The sequence below is a fragment of the Anguilla anguilla genome, chromosome 7 (genome assembly GCF_013347855.1).
Source record: "Anguilla anguilla isolate fAngAng1 chromosome 7, fAngAng1.pri, whole genome shotgun sequence".
Classification (NCBI taxonomy): domain Eukaryota; kingdom Metazoa; phylum Chordata; class Actinopteri; order Anguilliformes; family Anguillidae; genus Anguilla; species Anguilla anguilla.
Window position 1 is genome coordinate 39753234 of NC_049207.1, and position 19918 is coordinate 39773151.

Sequence of the window (19918 nt, forward strand, 5' to 3'; positions counted from 1 at the left end):
TGGACAAGCAGTAATGCGTATGTATATACATATGTATCCTGACGAGATTTCATACTTCCTTCTTCTGTTCTGACCCACTTCCCAGAGAATTTGCTTTAGCCAAGCTGATGAGTTGGAAAATTTAGTAAAATCTTACATAAACTGAAGGAAAAAACAATTACACCACAATGCGTGCTAGTATATTACCATTTAATGTTATGGTTTACTGCACAAAGCAACAGTTCCTTCTAAAAATCTTTTAGAAAAGGTTTTACTGAAACATATGATACACAGTTGGAAAGCTTATACTCTCCTCTACTGAATACAGGATGTTCAATCGAACCAAAACAGACTGAGAAAAGTTAAGCCAATCTAATTTGTGAGTGGGGTTTTGCGTGTGGTGCAATACCTACCCAGCTTTCTACTTGCGCATTTATTTCTTAAACGGTTTGTTCAAGACAATAAATGACCCCTGAAGCTTGAAAGGGACATCTTCATGTGTAAAACCAATGGTAAGATTGTACATTAATTCCATATTTCGTCACAGATATTGATAGGTGAATGGCATGGTATAATTACACAAAAATTGATCTTATTTATTTCTCTATTCAGTGAGCAGCATTTTTCTCCACTGTATTGACATATCTTCATGCTAATGTCTTTTCCCTATGATCGAATAAGAACGTTTGGTCATGAAATAATATTTTATGAACTCCCAGATACTATTGTTCAGTGTGTCATCCTTGGGGGGTGTAGTAGCATATGAGACTGCAGAGAGAGGGTGGTTGTTAAATAGACAACCTATGTGACAATGGTGGTATTTGGCACAGCTGTTGTGTATTGTGTACTAATAAAGCTAGAACACAGAGTTTGTTGTTTCCAGTCATAGTTTGGTTGCAGGAGCTCTTAATGTCTGAGTTGAGGAATCTTAGGATGCTGGCGTCCTGGCCACCAGGGGGCTTGCGTGAAGGGGTTAAGAAAAAACCGGGATGCCATGCTACAATTAAAAAACGAAGAGTATTAGGAATTATGATGGGGGAACCTCTGGTTAGTATACGGACTGGACTCTGACTCACAGAGGATGAACACTGACAAATTTATTTTTTTAAACCATTCACCCTCGTCTGGTCGTTGCCCATCACAGAAGAGCCCCCCACCCAAAAGAGACTAGATGAAAGCCTTCATTTGGAAGGCTTTTCTTCAACTTAAAAAAAAAAGCATTCACACCTGTCACAGCCTATCAGAATCACCCACATGGGGAAAATAAAGAAAGCCGTCACTGAGGCCAACGCTGGAGCACCAGCTAGTTCTCTCCTGTCAATCAATCACTCTTTGTACCTGACATTTCCTGCCAGGGCATATCAAAATTATCAGCATAAAAAATCCAATAAGTCTTTCCCCAGAGGTCTGCAACGTTGACGGCAGTACAGTGCCCTTCTTCTTTTGAGTATTGCTGAAAGGGTTTACCCAATACAATTTAATGAAGGAGTATGAATGATGTGCATATATCTTCTGTTAGGCTTCAAAACTACTTTGGCTTGATTATAATGTTCTGGTGTGCTCTTCTACAGCTTTATGCTGCAACTTTAGAAGCATGGTTCTCCTTAGTGTAGTGTAACATGTACAAACAATGTAATTTTGTGCTTAAATAACTAGAGTTGCTTCCAATGTGCTCTTTTGCACATTTGTGTGAAATCTTTTTGAATTGGTTTAATGGGGTGCCATTCTTTCTGTGTTGTTGTCTATTAGTGATCCAGAATGTTTGCCTCCTTATCTTTCCAATTATGCTCGGCCCACCCACATTCTTTTGCTTTCTCCCTACGTACATTCTTCTTCTCATGCATTCTCTTTTCCTTTCTTTCCATAAAACCCATTTTAACTTTCTATCCCTCTCACTCTCTCCCTCACTCGGTCATTCCAGCCCCTCTTCTCTCCCTTTTCATTGTTATACCTTTCTGAGCTTAATTATGAAATATTTCTTAATTAATAGAAAAGATCCCCTCCCTCATTTTCCCATCATTGTAGAAAGCACATAGAATCGAGGGTTTTTTTTAATGAATGGTAAGACCTTTGCAAAGCCAAAAGGCAAGGATTACCATAATCAATAAAGATAATTCATGATCGATCATTCTATGTTCCATATATACACGAAACTTTCCTCTCATAAAATTTCCCAGAATACATTTTTGGAAAGTATTTACCACATCCATAAATACAGGCATGTACACTGGCAGAGGAGAAAGAACAAATTATCAGTCATACTCAAAACACAAGTGTATGCATTCATGACAGGGTCTCCATGACTTGTATGAATGTGTATAATTTCCAAAGGTGCTTTTTGGACAGTGACCCCAGTGCTGTTGAGCTGAGAGCAATTTATTTAAAAATAAAAACAGAGCAAAGACCTTGGGGTGTCTTATTAAAAAAGGACTAGTATGGCTGTAAGGCTTTCTTGTATTACAGCACTGACACGCCTGATTCCACAAATTAAGCTTCGATTTAAGACCAAGATGGTAGTGATTGTAAGTGTGTAAGAGTGAAAAAGGCTTGTACCCACACTAGCCTCCTCAGATAAGAATGAACGCTCCTGTTTTAGACCGCGCTTGTCCTGTGTTGCTGTTCCATGTCCTGTAATCTACTTTCGTCAAATCAAGATGTTGTCAGCACCACATGCCTGGAGTCAGGAAGTCGAAACCAAACGGCAGAATAAAAGCTTCAGCTCAAAAACGTTGAGGCACAGCCTTAGTGAATCTTTCTCAAAGAGCACTCATGAAATGGTAAGAATGTTGCACAATACTGTAAACATATGCCATTTCAATGCGCTCAAATTAAATCTATTCCCCTGCCGCAAAAATTGAAGCACAGACTTGAAAAACGATATAAACGCCATGCAACTCAACACAACAATTATCCCATCGGCTGTCAATCAAATGGTCAAGAAGGATTACCAAATTATATTCCCCTGAGAGTGGTAACATGAAATGGCAGCCAATTAAACTTCTGGAGGGAGAAGGTGATGTGCACCATTTCAAAATACCAGCAAGAAGAATAGAATACTAAATGCTGTCTCTGGGAAGAGATATGGGTATATTTTCCTTCACTAACAACAAATGACCAAACAAAGTACTGGAGCATATATTATTTTCCATTAGATGTGCTTAATATCAACATGCTATTCACATGCATGCCTGTTTATCAAAACTGACTTTGCACATTGAAGCTTACATTACGCATGCTCATAAACTGTGCATTGGGGCTCAAATAGCATACGATACATGAGTGTTGCATTTCATTGAATGTTACATATATTGAGTGTGACATTTGATTTAATGTTAACACATTAATAAATTTCATAACTTTGTATGAAATGTCATGAACAGTTACGGCAAGTGTTGCGTTATAATAATAACATTTGGGTCTTTATGTCTGAGTATGGATATATCTACATGGTCATATAACATTTTTTATTTTGTATATATTGGAAAACAAGATGGGTGGAATGTCCTTCATCTGTGCATATTCCCATGTTATGAAACATGCATGTGTGTATGTTTGCATGTATTACTGCAAATAAGAAAAAATTACTGTACCAAGTTCTAGTTACTTAGCTGTATGCATCACCATGCATACAACAAAATGGTTATCTTGGGAAATCTGCAAGATTAGATAAAACAAAACCCCAGAAATATTTCCACTAATGTGTGAGGCATTTTGGTACGTTGAAAACATGTTTTTCATCAGATCATATTATAGCACAATCAGAAATGAAAACAGAACACAGAAATTGACAAATACGAATTTCTATTCCAGTATAAAATGAACAGTCTATAATAATAACAGTTTATGTTTGCACATCATATTTACATTTGTTTTTATTTTTTCTAAAATAAGAATGGTACAAAATCCATATCCTTATTCAGAAAAATACAAAATAAAAATACTGGGCTCTATATGTTGCTGTCCAACAAGACTAAATGATAAAATGATAAAAATGATATCAGTCCACCTGGCCATTTAAACTTTATCAGGTCTACTTTAAACAAACACAGCCCTTTGGTTCCCCACAGTCCACAATCTAATCCAGGCAGCCAGACAGTATTAGAGCCAACTGTGGAAAGGAGCCCCATGGGGGTGGCACATAATTAGTTATAGTGTTTCTCTGGGAGGAGATCGCAGATGCCCCCCCCACTCCACCCCCCCACCCACCCACCCACCAACCCACCAACCAGACCAAAGCAACTCTCTCATCAGTCAGCCGCACAAACAACATTCACAATCGCCACAACCATGTGACACAGCTGCCAGTTTTCAGAGCGAAAAGAAGTGATGCCTGGCTAGAAACATGTCAAAGGAGTCCTGTGCCAGTATGCCCTCTGTTGAACTGGCCTAGGACCAGTGGTGGGACAAACTCATTCTTGCTTTCAGGCATGGAGGGTACATGAGGTGTTGGGGGGGGTGTAGGTTGTTCAGATTTAAATAAGTACTGTAGCACAGAGCCATGCTGCCATGTCAAAATGACAGAAAAGGTACACTGTACTTGGAAGTGTCATCTGCAACAGTGGACAACACCTTATCAGTGATTTACTTATCTAAGCTTCTGCACTTCATTTCTCATCCAGGTGCTCTCTGACCTGGGCCAAAAGATTAGACCAAAAAGCATTTGACTCTGTGGTCGCCTCCTGCGTGCACTATCTGGCTGCACACAGAGGGAGAGGCAGGACAGAGAGGAATCGCTATGATTTTATTTCCTCAGGTCAGGTACGAACAGCAAGGCAGAAATGAGACTGCCCATCTTGGCTGGGCTTTGTATTTGCTTGTTCGTTTGTTGTTGGTAAAGCAAAGGAACGAGAAAGTGGGTGAGGCTTATCCCACGGGTAGGGTGTAGTGCCAAGCCTGGATCCTGGCAGAAACACGCTGAGTCTGTTTAGCGGCTTTCAGGTTCAAGCCATAGCAACACTCCCGCATGGAAGGAATTTCAACCTCTGCTGAGGGGAAAGGGATTATGGGAAGACAAGTGAGAGGTGATACCTATCTATAATTGAAATGTCGGACTACAGTCTACAGGAGGCTTTGGTCCATGAGAGGCATTTTGGGGAGGGGGGTTTAAAAACAGTCTGAAAGAAATTACCAATGCAGTTGCAGTCCTGCATGGAAGAAACACAGGCTTTGGTCTTAGGGGGGAGGGGGGTTTGCGTATTAGAGGCAGTGACAAGGTCAAGGTAAAGGTTTAAAGGGTTTTTCACCAGAAAGAGAGAGCCAGAAGAACTGCACTGGACAGATTAGACTTAAACTCCAGTGCTTGAATAAAATCTACCTTCTTTGACTCAAAAAGAAAAGACATGGATTCATTCATTTTACTGTCCAGCATTTGAATGTTTTATTTAGCTGTTTAAAATGGCACCATACCCTTTTCTACCAGCATTTGCATATCAACATGCCACTGCTGTGAATCCACACACTATAGTTCAGATTCAGTGGTTGTGGCGTAGAGATGTGGTTAGAGGTGTGCAGGTTCAAAACCAAGGAATAACATTTCATTTGTACCCTTGAGGTATTCTACCTCCATTATTCCAGAATGGTGAAAATAAATAAATAACGCTCAAATGAAACTTGTGGGCTTTGTAAGATAAGGACAGCAGCTGAACATGTGCATAATGTAATGCAATGATAACAATGCTTCACTGACAACTACAACTGCTTTGCTACCACAAATTAAAATGCTAATGAGGAAACTACAGGATTACAACCTGTGCCAGGGAAACAGATGGGCTCTCAGTAAAGCCTTTTCTCCAGGGGAACAAATGATGTCACAGGCACAATGTGCAGCCGAATAAAAGTGTGACAGCATTTAAGTCTCTTGTGCAGAAATCCAACTGGACACAATCTGCAGAGGTCCTCATCTGGTCTCATGCTTCTGCACTGTAAGACCAAATTTAGTCTTTTATTAAACAATTAAGTGGCCGAAAATTATTATTTTATATTTTAGAGAAAATCACTCCCATTATTAAACCAAATTAAGTATTTAGCAATAATCAGGTGAAATATTCAGCGTAATAATTATTTTTGGCAGAGATCACTTGATATAATAATTTCTGCCGGGCTAAAAACCTACATGAAATTCTGCTGAACAACAGTGTGTACTGGCTTCGTATTGGTGCATGAGGAGTTACTGCTAACTGAACAGACACACTGCGTAACTTATGCTGAAGAACGTAGCTAACGTTAGACTCATGTAACACAAATATTGTAGCATTGCGGTCCACCTGAGTGGCAGCCTAACTGCTCCGCTAATGGTGAATTAATCTTTAGTACAGTGGTTAGTGCAGCTGCCTCTCTTCTGGAGACCCTTGTTCCAGCCTCGCCAGATTCCCGCTGTTACATTGGTTGTCAGAAGCGAAGGTGTGGCCTTGATGGACGGCGCAGTGCTTCATGGGTGTGTCAGGCTTTGAGTGGCATGTGAGCGTGTGGGAGGGAGGGGAGGGAGTAGTGTAGCAATATGCTCCTGAGGCTGCCTAATTGTTGCCAGTAACTGTAATTTTAACTGTAGAAGGAAAATTATTTATGTGAACTAATGATTTTTAAGAGTGTTTACTAGGGTTTAGTATATTGAACGTCAAATGTCTTCTCTATTCAATTTACACTGTAAATACATACTACTTGACCCATTATGTTTCGTCATATTTAAAAACTCAACTCTCAATGCCCTGCCCTATTGATTGGTTAATCATATCCGAAAAGCACAAATGACTGTTTATGGTCACTACCCTTCTGGGATCTCAGGTAAAGGAAAGTTTTGCAGCCTTGGTGGTGGTGGTATAATGGCAGGTTGTGTAGCATGGGAGCATTTCATTACAATACTGAAGAAAAATGGGGACACGTAATGGACACTCAGAAGCAATTGCGCTGAAAAATGTCGGCCCCTGGGGCCATTCGTTTCACAAGAATTAAATTATTTATCATGTGAAGTGAGGTTGAAATACATTTGGATGCCCTGGATTTGTTTGAGGTTGTGGTTGGGTGGGTGGGGGTGGGGGTGGGGGGGGGGTTTGGGGGGCTGCATACAGCCAGACATCATCTACTGTTTTTAATTCAGTCACGGTCATTAACAGTTATCAACAAATGTCCATGTCTGCCCCATCCCCCTCACCCCTCCTACCATGTCTTTAACTGCAAAAACTAAATCAGGACTATGACTGCATTCAATACAGCTGCAAATAATCATTTTTTTAAAAACCCAATGCAATTGATGAGTGACCTGTTGTAATGTATTTCTTTCAAAACAGCCACCCTTCTGCTCTTCACACACCTGCGTCACACAACTCATTAATTGCAATCAACAGCAGGTGTGTAAATGCCCTTAATCAGTCACAGATTGAGCCCATCGGCGGTTTTAAGCAGACTGAAATTATAATGTGTTAAAAAGGCATGGCCCCATATGCTATTAGCACATTTCAGTTATTAGACAAATTTATAGCGAAGAGGCTTTCATCTTCACAAGAAAATAACCTGCATAATCAAGGCTCAATGCAATGGGGCTGTAATGTACTACTGATTACAAAAGTGTGTATTTATACACTTAACTTGAACTGTATGCCATAAATCCTACCTACCTATCACAAGCATGACAGCACAAGTACTCATATTATCTCATATGTTATATCACCACACAGTTTAAACTAATTTGACCCCTTTGACAGTGTGTATCATCGTGCTTTATTTAAAACACAAATAGGTAAAGGTCTATAGGTCTCCCTCTCCCCTTTTATAGTAATGCAAATTACATTTAACAAATAAACAAATTATTAATTTATTTGCACACCTTCTCATAATATGACAGGGCATGAAATAAACGGTTCATCACCAGACCCAACATTTCCCATTGTACTGCTCTTGATTTATACCCTTTTAGCAGGTGCAAATATCATGATACAATGGTGTGTGTTGTTAATGATTATATCATAAAATAGATAGATCATTCCACAACACAATGAATAGCATATAAAATAAAACCTATGATCTGATGTTTAAATTGGCAATGTTATCTAGCGGCTAGGTTTGCTTCTATAGTTAGACACTGGTCCAATGAGCCAAAGACTGCTAATTGTTTCACAATTGTACTTGATTGATTTATTGATAGCTGATTCTGGTTAGCTTGTTGTGTGAGGTTAAGGTAAGGTGTCTAATATTGGTTTCTGCTTTATAAACTAGGCTGAACAATTCACAATCTATTTAACTAGCTAGCAACTAGCTTGCTACAGAACATTATTTTTATAAAGCTGCTTGAAATGTGACTGATGCATGGTGTTTTTCTGATTCAGCAGTACAAGCTGTCAATAGCTAGGTGCTAGAGGTGCTAGCTGGAACAGCTGCATGTCGTTGCTGCCTTTCACTCTCATGCAGTTCCCCATTGGTCTCGCCAGGATCAAAACAAAAGGGACTAATGTCCTCATAAAAACTGTGCATTACAACCTATTTTGCTTTAATGTTCTTGAACAAACTGCAGTAGTCATGTTTCAATGACAATAATGGGCAACACACAAGCTGTTTAGTTACCATGTAGAGCAGTACATGTTGGTTAGTCTGTACCTCTCTAATACAGTATCTTGTTTTTGTTCAGTATTCCTGTGGGCGGGGGGCAGGGAACTGTGCCTGAAGACAAAAACGTGAATTCCTCACTAAGAAACATGCCTTGCTTTTTGGGAAATTCTCGAATTTCAGAGTGGGTGTGGCTGCCCCCTTGACACAAGGCTGCCCTCATGACCTGAATGATTAAACAAAAAATAACATTTTAATAATTACAAAACACAAGCCTCAAAACTAACCAATACCTTTATAAAACATTTAATATTATAGACGTCAATATGCAGTTATGTAATGAATGTAAATAAGCCTTCTTGAAGCCATGCTGGCTGATAATAACAACAAATGTATAGGCATTTTATTACGTTATACTTACCAGCAGTACTATTGCAAAGTGATAAACAGCAGTTTTGAGACCCTGGGAAATATGAACTAGGCTGAGCATGATGGTACTCCACACCTCCCCTAAATTTGCCTCAAATACACACGCACACACTCACAGTGGCGTCACTAGGGTTGGTGACATGCGGTGCGGTCGAGCATTGGTGTCACCCGATGTTGTCGACGGGGGGGGGGGGGGGGGGGGGGGTGCTGTAGGATGTTAATGTTGTCACATTAATACCGCTAATTAAATTGGAGAAATTAGCTGTTTCAACTCGTTGCTACACAAAACAATGCACAAAAATTTATTGGCAGTCATTTCAGTGTCACCCCCCTCTGATGGTGTCACCAGGTGCGGTCCGCACCCCCCGCACCCCCCTAGTGACGCCTCTGCACACTCATACATACAATAGGGTGACCAGACGTCCCCATTTTCTGGGGACAGCCCCCGTTTTTGGTGCCCTATTTTCTTTTCTCCCGGGGAATTAACTGAACAATTAGTGCTACTGATTGGCCAGACTGTCTTCACACCTGACTCCCAGGTAAAGGGAGGCTGCAAAACCAGCACCGCCCTTGAGGACCGTGATTTTAAATCTGGTCACCTTAACATACACACACACGCACGCACGCACACACACACACACACAATGTGCAGGATTGTTCTGAACAAAATGAAAACGATTGTGTTTTGTGTGCATGGACTATGTATCAGATGTCTCCAAGCCAAACCACACACACCGCCTGTCTGAATGAATTCATGGACTGTAGCGATTCTAATTTAATTGACAGATACAGACACTGAGTATGCGGCTGTAAACTTATCTTCAGAGGATATGTGCAATCTGAGCAAAGGCTTGGGAAAACATAGTTAACTGCTTGAATGCTAATAGGCAGGAGAGCATCACAAACCATTCAACCAGTTTTTTTTTTACTGCCAGGAAGGTAACCGTAACATGGCTTTGAGGGTGAGCAGTATTCATCATAGGTGAACAGCTGTCTGGTTCGTCTGACCTCGTTCGTCTCGGTTTTTCACTACATCTGGAGTGCTCAACAATGATTTGCTGTATTAATGACGTTCCCATTTAGAAACAGCAGGCTGAAAGCCACTCCGTATGCCCCGCTGTTCGGCTAAGCTAAATTGTTTGCTGAATGCTGAAAGGGGAAACAAACAAAAACAACCGAATTTCCCGGTGTGGAAACTGTGGTATGAATTTTTGCCATTGTTGCTACTCCATACTTCAGAATCAGTATTGCCGCATTAAAAATGAAAATGCAACCATATAAAGCAGAGGTGTCTAATCTTATCCAAAACGGGCCGGTGTGGTTCAGTTTTTCTTTTAGCCCAGCCCTAGGATACCTGATTCTACATAAAGTCTTGACTGAAGGCCATGATTAATTAATTAGTTCACTCATGAATTCATGTTTTTTTTAATTTTACTTTTTGTGCAATTGAAATGTTATACGACTGGTCTCATTTTTAATGTGGGCATTTCCCAATGCTTCTAACAAAATCTATCTTGCCCCTGTACAACACTTAGAAGCACTTCAGCATGTCCATGGTAGTAAGTAATCAAACTGAATTTAACACTGAATTAAATTTTTTGAGTGCGCTTGCAAACATTGCTGTTAATCATTGTCTGTGCTTAATTAGTAGCCATTACTGGTGCAAATGGGATACTTGTTAGAGAGGGGGCTTGACAAAGAGGCTATCATGACCTTTAGCTGGTGAAGGACTGAAGTACTATGCAAGAAAACAAGGGGAGACAAACTGGTGGTCCTAGTCATAAAGCATAGTGGATCCTTCACTTCTTTTATGTTACTGATTATGTGACTGAAATATTTAATCTGACTCCCATCTCCCACAGCGATATTCTACACATTTGATCGAATAATTTAGTTACCGGGGCCTCTGAAACCCTTACTTGCTCCAATCAATCTTTTTTTTTTTTACCCTGACTGACAATCAGCAGTCTCCAGTCTTTTGGCTTGACAGAATTACACCCATGTCGGTGAAAGGCAGCGAATGACAAATTTATTTCTCTGTGCATTTGTTGTTTGCTTCTCATTCTGAGTCTGGTAAAGAGATCCTTTCCCACTCAGCTTGGGGATGCTTTCAGTCTGTGCTAACCGTGAGGATTTACGCGTAGCGACTGTGACTACAAAATGCCTTTTTTTCAGCTGCTCCATCCCAGATCTGCTTGCAGTTTGTCTGATTTGAGTTGCTTGTGAAATCATTTTGCAGATCTGCCCAAGGCCATATCGAATCGAGGCGTAATGACATTTACATATTTGGAAAATGTCAAATCTCTGGATGTTTGATGCATACAAAAACATACGGCTCAAAGCTCATAGCAATGTTAGCAATAGCGAGCAACACGTTTGATTTCAATATCAGCTATCTCAGCCAGTAAGCATGCTTAATTGATTTTTTGATTTTTTACATTTATTAATTTGATTTTACTTGCATTTTTTTTAGTTATATATATAGCACTTTATATTTTTATGTTAGAATGTTACATATTCAGTGTGTTTGGGCTTGTGACTAAGCTTTTAGTCTCTTGACTGGGCATTTTGGAGGAACCTAGTAAAAGCATGATGCAATCAGGGCTGATTGTAAGAGACAGCTACTCCCTCTGTGTCTCGAGCAAGATTAACCAAGTGGAAGTTGCTATGTGGTGGTATGACGACCAAAACAAATATCAATACCAAGCGGCACACCATTCACTCACACATTGCTATCTATCCATCCATCCATCCATCCGTCCATCCTGCCTCGAACAATGCCTTTGGATTTCAACTTGCAGGATTATCTCTGATAGTGCCTAATTAAATTGGGTGAACTATCTCACTCGGCACTGCAAGGTCATCACATGCCCAGGGCTTAGACAATGTCATTCATCCCGTGTGGCTACAACTGGCCTTATCTTAATTTAAATCAATCATTTTTTTTCTGTTACTCTTACTGCATGGTCTTGCAGATAGTTCCAAAACTTTGATCATCAAGCTATGAGAGGTGAAAAGGTTGAATATACTTTGTGCATGCAGTTTTGCCTAAAAGTAAAATTGTTCTAAATAATAAGAATCATATTATTATTATTATCATCATCATCATCATCATCATCATCATCATCATACATTTATATTTCATCTTTAATAGCTGCTGCTTTTTCCGGGCCTAATGTAAATCCTAATAAAGGAAAATGAAATGAAAAATCTTTTAACAATGTCAAAGTGCTTTACACTGAATAAAGGAAAACTACTGACCTCCATCAATTCAACTGTTCTGAGACTGCTCTGGGGAAAGATCAGTTGGCGGCTGAATAAATGGAATGGATAAATAAAGAACTAAATGAAATGCTCCATTGCATTTGTCCCGAGTACCCAGAGGGCAAGTTCCCAGCATCCTTTAGTGGTAAGAGTAAGCCAGTTTGAGATTCAGCGATGCACTAGCAGTTCAAACTGATCATGTGGTCTTGTCTGTTTGATGGTTTGCTGAACCTGACATCTCCAATGCCCTTTGCTTTTTCCCTGTTGGTCCACCTACCTTTGCAAATTATCTCTGATGTGACCTGTTTGACTTTGAGCACACAAATATTCTACTAGGATCTATTAATTAATCAGATTTCGTTTATTCCCCTGTGGCAAAGATCCAAATGTCTTTTTTAAGCTAATGTCCTATTGATTGAAAAATAAATAAATACAATATTGGTGTGAATTGTGGCTTGTTGGTCTGCTTCCCTTTTACTCCATTCTCCATTAGAGTACACTTTTTATACACAGGCCTGTGTTGTTCCTTAGTGCTGCTTAACTTGAGTTGAAACCATGTACAAATACTCTTTTTATGTGATGTAATGAAGGACTATCACAATCTTTTCCCACTTTTATATGGCAGTGCTAAAATGTAATTCTCCAAAGCTCCCCAATATTTACAGGTTGCATCTGACAGCATTAAAAGTCATCGGCATGCTATTGGTCTCATTGGTCCAACCTAGCTGGGTTTTAACACAGAGCTTTGATGATGTCAAACAATTACCTGTACAGCAGAATACATCAAAAGAACTGCATTGGCCTCAGGTTAATATGTACAAATTGTGACACAAATTGTGCCACTGTACCTGTGACACTCTAATGTCCCTGCGGGCAACAATTAATGCTCAGTGGATAAATAATGAATGCGATATACTGTATGTACGTGCAGCTGAGAGTGACATATTCATATTCTCAGCGGCTGTGGATGGATTCACGGTGGCTGATATGCAAAACACTGCCATCCTTCATGTTGTGCAGAGAGGCATGGTAAAAATGACTGAGCATTTTGTCAATTGCTTCTGAACTTGGCACACATTGGTGCCTGCTGATGTCACACAACTAGGTGGCATATCTGGTGTTAGGGCAGTAATTCATTAACTAGCCAAACAGTCTGAACCCAATCCTGATTGCGCCAGTGCTGGGTGTGATCTATCCTCCCTATAGAGCAGAAGTGCCTCTACTGGGTATGCAGCCTGGATTGCCCAGCATGCCATATTTTGGGCTTGGGAACAGGATGAGGATAAAGAGTCCAGTCAAATCAGGTTATTGCTGTCTTTTTATGATGGCATTTCTGTGGAATAGCACCATGGTGGACTAAGGGAGTACAACAAGTAAGTGAAAAAAAAAAAAACTATGTGTAAAACTGTGCGTACACATATAACCTGTTGTGGGTAAATATAAAAGTTAAATGTTAAAACAGTTCATTAAAACTGGGAGCAAATTAATAATGAGATGGTACTATTTCATATTTTAACACAGAGATCTATTGGTTTTTCTTTTATTTGTAAGTTTGTATGTGGAAGCAACCTTAAACAGTGCATCCCTTTAAAAAGGCATACATGTAATAACTATCTGTCAGATTAAATGATTATGTTGATTTAGGCAGGTAAGTGGTTTCTGAGATCATTGTGCTTATTTGTTTATATGCCAGTGATTTTACATTAACAGGGCAGCTTCAGTTAAGAGATTAATTCACACCAGGAACTCCAAGAGGACTAGCTTCCTGTCTCGGTTGTAAATTAATTTAATAATTAAGAGCTTAAGGCTGGACAAGCCCCAGCCAACACCATGGTCCTCCAGGGCTGAAACTGTTATGTCCAATTCAGCGCATCATAACAGTGATAGTTCATCAACTGTAATTCATATCAAGTCATATTAAACAACACATGTTTTTGAGGTAGCTGGTCTTCCACTCTCAGATCAATCAAAAGAGTCCTTAATATTAAATGAGACTGGTACCCTTTACTATGTACACAACATTTATGTTACATGTCAGTTAATATTGCATAGAAAATACAAACTATCACATACATATTTTTAGATATTTGCATATTTATGGATGCATGGGATATGCACGCATGTGCATGCATACACGCACACACACACACACATATATTCACACCCTCCTACTTGCAACATTAGCCCCCATATGATTGAACAACATGCAATATATCCAATCATTTATACAAATTCAGTGAAGTATCTCCTGCACTCAAGATGATTGTATTCAGTCTAAACAGAAAACTTCAGAAAACAGAAAGGGGGCAGTAACCTGGGAGTGCTATAACCTGTGGTTTTTTAGTTATTTACTTTTCAGCTTTTTAAAACTCTACAATGGTTGCAACAGGTGACCCCCACCTTCCTAAAATGGATGTTTCTCAGATTATTGAGAGGTGGGCCAAATAACTGTATCAGTTCTACCCGGTCTCTAAATGCTTCAGGGAAACACTTATTCAAACTGACTTTGTTTATCAACGTTAATTTATAGATACATTGAAATATACATAAAGGTACATATGTTCCTACTACAATACAGTCACATATCATTAAGACACACTGTAAATATGAAAGCGCTCTGTATTTGAGATTAGAATGAGCAACAAATCATAAAGTATTGCACAAAAACATGGACAATATTTCTCACGGTCCTTTCTTTTTGTATGTAGAGAGTAAAAAAGGCTATCAAACACATTCTTTTTTTAATATGACATTTTGAATGCTTAGCCGATTCAGAATAGCAATAATTAGCGCTACAGATAAAGGTCTTTTTCTCCTTGGTTTAGCTACATTTCTCATTTCAATAATGATAAATGCCTGTGGGAGTGTCAATGCACAGTTGTGCCGTGATATCTAGAAAGATCCATCCTCCCTGTCCTGGAGATCTTATGATGTGTGGTGAGAGAGCGAGACATTTGCTAACAAGTCCCACTACGCAGCGTGCATCATGCCACAACCAGCTGTCAGGCTCCTGTCTGCGTGTGTGTGCGTATACCTCCAAGCATGTGAGTTCATGTGAAGTGTGAAAAGTGAATGTGAGGGTCCCCCTTCATGACACTGAGGTGTTCTGATGCCCTCTACAGCTCATATTACCTTCTGTCTTGGTTACTCTCTCCTACGGATCCTGACCTTGGATAATATCCCATTTAGAAAAGCTACCATACTCCACATAAGAGGAGTGGTACTACAAAAGAACTGGAAGCAAACAAGCTCAGCTCAGCTCAGGCTACAGATTCCCTAAACAAATCTATACTTAATCTGCCAGACCCCAGTTAAAATTAAAATTGAAGCAGTCGCATTCAAGCATGCATGTATGGTGAAGAAAACCTGTAATCAACTGAAATGGAATCATCTCATAGGAAACAGTTTACGTGTTTGAACCTGAAGCTAATATTAAGTGACAAGGACCTGTCTTCATGGTACAGTCTGCGCCATTATATACAAACTGCAATGAATCTTTCTGATAAATCCCCATAACTTTTTAAAATCCTGTTCTTTCACTCTCAGAATTTAGCTGGAGCGTATCTATTTTCATTTGAATGGTGAATGCTAAGCAAAATATGTTAATGTGGATTAACTGAGCAGTCTATCATGCGCTCAAATGTATCGGGGAAAGAGAAGGAATGAGGGAGGAGATACAGTGTGAGAGAGAGATGAGAGGATGAGTAATGGGAGCAATGTATAATCTCTCATTCATTTAACTTTGAGATTAGAATTTAAGAGCTACCTTTGAAGAAGACAATGGTGGGATAAGGACAGAATAAGGATATGGAGAGAAGGTTACAAGAGCAGAGGATAAGAGACAGAGAAGGTAAGATTTTGTTTAATTTGCATTTTGCTGACTGAGATTCAAAACTTTTTTGTATAGAGGGGTTGGGGAAAAAGAGGGGGAACAAGACAGAGGTGGAAAGAATGAACAGGCACGCATAAAGTATGAGAGAGAGAGAGAGAGAGAGAGTAACCTTGTGTACTTACTGAAGAAGATGTACTCAGTATAGCTACTCCAGACCTTGTCCTCCCTGTATTGGTTGACGAAAGCGGCCGTGCCAGTGGAGTTGCAAGCCACCATGTGGAATCCAGCTTCTGAGAGCCTGTCGAAGGCTTGCTCCAGGTGGGTGAATTTCAAGTAGAAGCGCGACGTGTACTTCTCCGGGGGCCGGTCGGGGTCCCGGCTCTCGTTCAGGGTCTCTCCGAAGACCTCTTTGGCCAGAGCGATCCGGCCGCACACCATGATGCGCGCCACCCGCCGAAACTTGGCGTCCGCCTGGTTGTCGCGGACCATGGTGTAGGAGCCCCGGTAGCCCACGGTGATAAATCCCGACTTCTTGTCCGCCGCGGCCACGGCAGCGGCGGCGGCCCCGGTGTTGGCGCGGGCCAGGTCGCTGCTCTGCGAGCTGTCCTCGATGTCGCTCTGGCAGCCCTCGTCGTTCAGCGAGCCCTGCTTGGCCACGCGGGGGGCCAGCTGCCTCAGCAGCTCCCCCAGCTGGAAGTGCTCGGCCTCGCGCTGGAGCCGCTCCTTCTCGGGGAAGTGCTCGGGGAGGACCAGCTGTCGGTCGCGCAGGAAGTCCAGGACGTACCGGAAGAGGAAGCCGTCGCGGTCGATGAAGAAGCGCCCCCTGCTGTCGCGGGGGAGCTCCCGCGGCGGGCGGCGGGCGAACATGGCGTGCAGGGTGGTGTCGGGGACGCTTACCAGCGTGGAGAGCCGTGTGACGTACACCTGGCCCCCCACGTTGAGCTCCACGACCTCGGGGAAAGGGCTGGACACCTCGCTTATGGGCAGGATGCTCTCCCGCAGAGCCATGGCGCCTGCCCCCCCACGGCGCCCACACCCCCCCACGCTTTTCCGACCCACCGCAATCCAGACAGGAACGAATCACAGCCCAACAAAACGTTGGGAGAAAACGGCGGGAATAAAGGGAAACTAGAACGAGGAAAAGGCCCTCCAGGAAAGACGCATCCAGTGCAGTGCTGGCACAGAAGAGCTGAAGTTTGCCTTGGGAAAGAGCTCTATATCCATCCACAAGGAGATGAGGAGAGCGAGAGAGGGAGGGAGGGAGGGAGAGAGAGAAAAGAGCAGTGAACAGTGAGAGCAAAAAAAGACAAGGGGAAGAGAACAAGGACAGTCCCCTTAGACTGCAGCCAGAGAAAGAGCGTAAAACACCACAGAGAAGAACATCAGCACTCTGCAACTCACAGCCCAGAGTCTGGGGAAGCCACAATGACATCACCCACAGAGGCAAGGTGGGGGTGTGGCTTCACTTATCCACCTTTTAAAGGGGCAGTAGCACATGTTTTTGGTTCACATCTGGCCTCCGGCAAAACCAAGAGCCTTATGTTAATACTTCTGATTTCACCTCACAAATATATTAGATCTATAGCTAATGACAAAGGATATTGTGCATGCACATGCCTGTAGGGTGGCCTTTAATAGCAAGGCACAAGGCAATCAATTACATGAGACTCACAGCTTTGTAATTGCTATTTTCACTATAATGGTGACCGTAATGATGAATTCCAGAGCATGCCACAAGGTAACTGCACTTTATTTTTTATTCGTTTTTTAATGTTTTGCATCTTAAATACACTAATTTCAATTAGACATTTTATGATTTTTAATATGTATGACCAGTTTTGTGTCAATACTGAAATTTACATGTATGCTTTCATTAATGGCAACAATACATTTCTTGTGCAGTCCTGCATAAGCATTGTACATGAACATGTAGCACATAGGCTGAATACATAAACAGCCACAAGCATTTTCGATTGGAAGATGGTGACATACAGTATCCATTTCACTACAAATGTTTGGAATGAGTTTTTTCTCTGGCAGCTTATTAACACTTTCTCCTTTTTATAAACATGAAACCTATTATAAAGCTATACCCCATATGCTACTTTATGTTACATACATCATTGCGAAGGTGATTGGTGTTATCAAATAACTGTACAATTGTACAATCTCCCTCTACGAGTCTATTTCAAATGAAGAAGTTAATAGAGCCATCTAGTGGTGATGCACATATTACTAGCAGGCTTCACAGACAAAGTGAACCACTCACATATGCATGACCCCCCCACCACACACATAACACCCTCCTCTCTTTCTATGCACTAGGGTTAACCATGGTATTGCAATTTTAATACAATTCCCCATACTCTGTAAAGGCTGACATGCAATCACTGAATTAATTACACAAAATTCAGTTAAGACGACCTTCCTTTTTAAGACTGCATGTGCAGTTTCTGAAAAGATGTAATGGGATAAGGTTATATGGTCAGGCACATTTCTCTCCTGACCAAAGAGCATGCAAATGTATTCTGTCTCGTTTTGCGAGCATCTACCATGAAACAAAGCATTGCATTTTGCCAGCATTCAGCTTCAATTATAATTTCCCTAAATAAAATCCATTAATGTGCTAATTCTGTCCTCTATGTAAGTACAGGGAAAATTGGATTTTTTTTCCCTTCATGGTTTATTCAAATGAATTCCTCCCACTCACAACTGATTACTCCTCTTGAGTGGTCTGCTGATTTGAGTGCGTTTTGAACAACATTTATAATTCATCATGAATTTATGTATTTCAGGGGTTTGGGTTACAAGGTTCTGTGCCATTTTTTTTGAAAATGTGTTTTCTTAATGATCCTTTTGTTTCCTGCATATTGCTTGCTGAATTTGTAAACAGTCTCATTTGGTCTAAGCTCTAAATTTTATCTAATTATTTCCTTGATTTTTATCACAATTATATTCTATTTGCCTAATACATTGAACACATCTTCTGTAGTTGATTTTCAAATTATTATTAATATTATTATTATTATTATTATTATTATTATTATTATTGTTGTTATTATTATTATTATTACTAATGGGGGTTCAAGCAGCAAAGCTGCAGGAACTGTTTTGGGATTGTTCTGATTATCATCATTCTTCATTATTTGTCTGCTATAAAAATATCTGAACCTGAGAATCTATTTGGTGATGAGATATAAAATTTGATAGATAGCTTGAAAATATCATCCCCTACCCACTCACAAAATACCCATCTACATTGACAACATGATGATGGTCCTATAACAAGACATTTTACATTTTGGACTATGTTGCACAAACTATTAAGGCCTATAAACGTGATTCTTTTTTTGTCTGATTCATTGAGTCATGTAGAATTCAATGAATGCCCTGTTTACAATTTCCACCATAATGCATTTTTCACAATTTTGCGATTTTTGAAAAACCTATTTTTTCTAACCTCTCCTATGCCACTATACAAATAAAATTGATTTGATTTTGATTTGATCATTTTTTCTATCCTATTCTATCTATTCTTTGAATGGAATTAAACTTTCACAGATGCATTTGGCTCATGGCCACAAGAAAGTCTGACCACTGTTTTTTATGCTCTATAGTGGCACCATCAAATATGGCACGTTTCGCGCGTTTGGTGCACTCTGGCACTCTTTGGCCCAGATTACAATTGTGGTGTCTTTACATTCACTACAGATGGATGAATAAGATTTACAAATTTTTTAAATTTCTGCCAAATGTAATTTTCCATAATTAAAAATATTGCATTGCACAGCCAAATGAACTGCATTCCACAGCTAAATGAATTGAGACAAGTGGGCCAATGTTCACAAAACACAGACTTGTGATGATGGTGGTGACAGT

The 19918-nt window shown here is 40.4% G+C and overlaps 1 protein-coding gene across 1 annotated transcript in view; it reads right to left on the reverse strand.

The window, feature by feature from the left end:
• The window catches only part of LOC118231428 (BTB/POZ domain-containing protein KCTD8-like), a 28134-nt gene extending 10697 nt beyond the window's left edge, over positions 1 to 17437 (reverse strand). Inside the window, exon 1 of the mRNA XM_035425226.1 lies at positions 16222 to 17437. Coding sequence (XP_035281117.1) covers positions 16222 to 17047 — 826 coding nt within the window. The 5' untranslated portion in view covers positions 17048 to 17437. The remainder of the gene's footprint in view (positions 1 to 16221) is intronic.
• Positions 17438 to 19918: the final 2481 nt, after the last annotated feature.